The sequence below is a fragment of the Miniopterus schreibersii genome, assembly GCF_964146895.1.
Source record: "Miniopterus schreibersii genome assembly, chromosome: 21".
Taxonomy (NCBI): Eukaryota; Metazoa; Chordata; class Mammalia; order Chiroptera; family Miniopteridae; genus Miniopterus; species Miniopterus schreibersii.
The window spans coordinates 949,289-953,447 of NC_138123.1; the positions used below are offsets into that span (position 1 = coordinate 949,289).

At 67.2% G+C, this 4,159-nt stretch overlaps 1 protein-coding gene across 1 annotated transcript; it reads right to left on the reverse strand.

The window, feature by feature from the left end:
• Nucleotides 1–425: 425 nt before the first annotated feature.
• On the reverse strand, nt 426–1,514 carry GPR25 (G protein-coupled receptor 25; the record flags this gene model as incomplete). Its single annotated transcript, XM_081123982.1, has 1 exon — nt 426–1,514. One exon carries the CDS (start codon nt 1,512–1,514, stop codon nt 426–428), a length of 1,089 nt encoding a protein of 362 aa, XP_080980108.1.
• Between the last annotated feature and the right edge of the window lie 2,645 nt (nt 1,515–4,159).

Genomic DNA, 4,159 nt, shown 5'->3' on the forward strand with positions numbered 1-4,159 from the left:
AAGATGACACACCAAAGGGCAGCTCCTTCCCACGGTGAAAGCCCCGAGGTCTGGCTTGGAGAAGGTATTTCTTAGGCGGCGATGGGCATTGTAGGGACCACAGAAACTGCAGCTGAAGGCGAGTGGCTTTGGGCTCTGAGCTGGATATTCTGGCCGGTGCTGCTCCCAGCGGGGCAGGGAGGAACCGGCTTCCCGCGCCTGCACCTGGCCAGCCTGTGCGCGCCCGGCTGTCGGCTCCGGTCACAGGCCCTTTACTGGGTAGAGAGTTAGTCCAGGTGCGCTCTGGGCTGAGAGACCGCGGTCCCGGCCGCCTGTCTGGGGGCGTTTAGGGAGGGTTGCGGTTTGGGAAAGCGCACGGAGGAGGCTCGGTCCCGGGGGTGCCAGCAGAGGAGACGTGTCTGGGGATGCGGACGTGTCTGGGGCAGCTACGGGGCGGCCAGGGCCCGGCTCTCGGGTCGCGCTCGCCCCCCGCTTTGGTCCTGGCCCCGGACCTCGGCGCTGGGGTCCCCGGAGCGCGAGGACCCGGAGCTGAGCCCGTGCGCCAGGCGCCAGGCGCGGACGCGGAAGGAGCGGTCCAGCAGCAGGTAGATGAGCGGGTTGGCGCAGCTGTGGCCGAACGCCAGGCAGGTGGCCACGGTGAGGCCGGAGCGCAGGGCCTGCAGCAGGTGGCAGGGCAGCGACAGCGGGCCCGCCTCGAGCCGAGCCAGGTGGAGGACGGCGCGCAGGACGGCGAAGGGCAGCCAGGAGCCCACGAAGGCGCCCTCGACGGCGCCGATGACGCGCAGCGGGGCGATGGGGACGCGGCCCAGGCGCGGCAGGCGGCGCAGGCGGCGCGCCAGGCGGCAATAGCAGAGCAGCGTGGCGCCCAGGGGCAGCGCGCAGGTCAGCAGCAGCAGCAGCAGCCCGAGGGTCTGGAAGGCGTCGGAAGGCCGCTCCTCGCACTGGCTGCCCGGCCCGTCCGGCAGCGGCTGCAGGTCGCGGGAGACCAGGGCGGGCAGGCCGACCAGCAGCGCCGCGGCCCAGATGCCCCGGCACAGGGCGCGCGCGCACCGCGGGGAGCGCAGCGGCCGCGCCCCCGGCGGCCGGACCACGGCCAGGTAGCGGTCGGCGGCCATGCCCAGCAGCAGCAGGGCGCCCGCGGAGCGCGAGGCGGCGATGGCGAAGCCGCTCAGCTTGCACAGGGCGAGCCCGAAGGGCCAGCGGCCGCCCCACGCCTCGGCCGCGGCCCACAGCGGCAGCGTCAGCACCAGGCCCAGGTCGGCGGCCGCCAGGTGCCGCGCGAAGGTGTCCGCCAGCCGCCGGGGCCCGCGCCGCCGCGCCAGCAGCCGCAGCACCAGCCCGTTGCCCAGCAGGCCCACGGCGAAGGCCGCCAGGTAGAGCGCGGGCACGAAGGCGCGCGCGTGGGGCAGCCTCTCGAACGCGCACAGCTCCAGCTCCTCCTCCAGGTCGCCCGACCCCAGGTAGTAAAAGGTCACCGACCCCGAGCTGGGGCTCCAGCGCTCCGTGGGGGGCATGGCCCGGCCGGAGTCTGTGCGCACCGACGGCGCGGCGGGGGCGCGGGTGGCGGCTGCGGCTCTGCAGGCGGGTGCCCAGCACCTCCCTTCCTGCCACCGGGCCCAAAGGATGGGTGGGCAGGAAGGTGATAGAGGAAGAGAGGAGAGTGGGGGGGAGGGGCGGCTCCAGGGGCGCAGAAGGTGGCCTCCGACGTGGAGGGGCGCAGGGGAAGGGAAGGGAACGGACAGACAGGGCAGAGGAGCCTCAGGGCTGGGTCCTTGGAGGAAAAGCCCTCGGCGTTGGGAGAACCGGCTGATGTCAGGGTGCAAGAGGGGTGGGTGCCCTAGAGCCCTGGTGCCTTCTTTCCCCCTTCCCTAGTCTCCCTGCTGCTCCGAAGGCGAGGAGACAGACCCACAGGAGGTTTTCACGGCCGGTGGGGCCTCGGGCTGTGCCCATCCACCTGTCCGCCAGGAAAAAGAGCTTCTGCCTTGGGCTACACAGCCCCCCGGGCGGGTGGGGGGAGCGGGGAGCCCCTGGGGACCTGCCTCCTAGTCAGGAACTGGCCACGGGAGCTCTCAGGTGGTTGTTTGCGTCCTGAGGTGCTGGGCTCAATGTCTGGATGCCGAGTGGCTTTTCTGACCCAACCAGGTCCTTCTGGAGCCAAGTGAGTTTCAGATAGAAAGCCGGGGGTATAAGTAACATTATCCAGACGAAAGGGGCAGAGCCGGGGCTCCGGTCTCAGCTCTTCACCATCTTTCTCCGTCCGGCAAAATTTATTAAGCCAAACACAGATGGAAGCTGAGTACAGCTGAGGAGATGGTGCCTAATTTAGCACGGGTTAGTTGTTCTAAATGAAGGGTCAGGAGCGTGGGGGCGGGGGGAGCCTGCCCTTGTGGGGTGGTAGGCCCGAGGAGGAGGCCAGGGTGGTGAGGGAAGCCGTGCCCTTTCTCCAGAAAGTGGGGGCAGCAGGGACTGTGGGCAGTGCCCGTGAGTCTGACATCCCTCCCGTGAGCTGATGGGTGGTAACGCATGTTCCTGTGGGGGGGCCTTCCCAGAACCCCCCACTGTCCCTGCCCGCTGTCACCAGGAATGAGTGAGGACCTTGGGGACCATGTGGTGTCGAATATCGGAGGAGGGTCACCCATTTCATCCGAGGCACTCACAGCGATGGGCGCTGCCCCGGGCACTGCAGGGACCCACCCACCCTTGACCTCCGAGGTTCGCGGTTCAGGGGGTTCAGGCCGGGGACACGGACCAGCAGCAGTGCAGCGGCCGCCATGCAGAGTCACCCTGTGATAACGCTAGAAACGGAGTCCTCTGAGCGCTTGGAGGGGCGGCGGTTACGTCCGATGGGGAAGGGGCGCTGGGCAGGCAGGCGGTCCAGGAGGGGACTCTGCCGCCAGGTCCAGGAAGGAGCTGAGCTGAGTTAGAGCCACAGTTCTGGGCCCAGGTGACCACAGCCCGGGCAGGAGGGTGTGGCAGGGGAGGAAGTGGGTGGTGGGCCTGCATTTCCGTCTGCAGGTGGCGAGGAGCCCCTGGCCACTTCTGAGTAGGACACGACACCTGTTTTTGGCAGAACTGTGGGCTGGACGGGACAGGCTCAGCTGGGCGACCCCACCGTCACTTCTGTCGGAGGTGGGGAGGTCGGCCGTGGGGACAGAGAGGAGAGGTTCTGTTCAAGAGAGAAGTGCAACATTGTTGCCGTCTCAGCAGAGAGGAGTCAAGGACGGGCCGGGACGCTCTGTTGGGGACAGGTGGATGTCACCCCGTCCCCTGAGGTCAGGACCACAGAGTGGCCTGTGTGTGTGTGCATTGGGTTTGGCGATGATTTGATGGAGGGCGATGAAGTCATTTATGGTTCAAACCAGGGCTCTCGCCTGAGTCTGAGAGGCCCTGTCCTCACCAACCTGGGCCCTGGACCAGGACAGTTCTGGGCGCACAGGGGCAGGAGAGCCGAGGCTGAGGTCCCCGGTCCACAGCGATCCCCGAGGAGGAAACTTGAGAGTTGGGCCTGCGTGTGTCCTGAGTCTCTTATAAGATGGAGAAAGGCAGGCAAGTGGGGAGGCCAGGGAACCAAGCATTTCTGCCTGTCCCTCGTGGGGGTTCTAACCCCCAGGCTGACGACCCCCATGCCCCAGAGGGTGGGAACCTGAGGGCTAGAGATTTGGAGTTTTCCTAATGTCTGATCACACGGGTGCCGGCCAGTGGCACCCATATCCTGGTGGCCTGGGGTTGAGCCTCCCTCCCTGGAAGGCCTGGGGACAGTGCTCGCTTGCCAGGCCCAGAGCTCCTGGACATCACTCCCCTTGGACACCCTCCGTCCGGGCACCCAGAGCACCAGTGATTCTGAAATGGAGAGACGCACAGCAGCTGAATGAAAAGATGGGGTGAGCAGCCAAGAGGGGGCGTGGGTGGGGGTAGGGGGAAGTGGAAATAGGTTGTTTATTGAAAACACAGAGTCTCTTGCTTCCTGGGCTGTGGTCTCGTACCCAAGGGAAGTCTGTGGCCCAGAGCACATGGCGGCTTCTCTCTGCTGGGCCTGGGCCCCGTGGGCCTCTCTGAACTTGTCTGGACGGGAGGAGGGAACAGAGGCCGGAGCTGGGGACACCACCCCGGGCCTGGCCTCCCGGGTAGGTGCCCAGCCGGGTTACTGCGACCCAGGCCC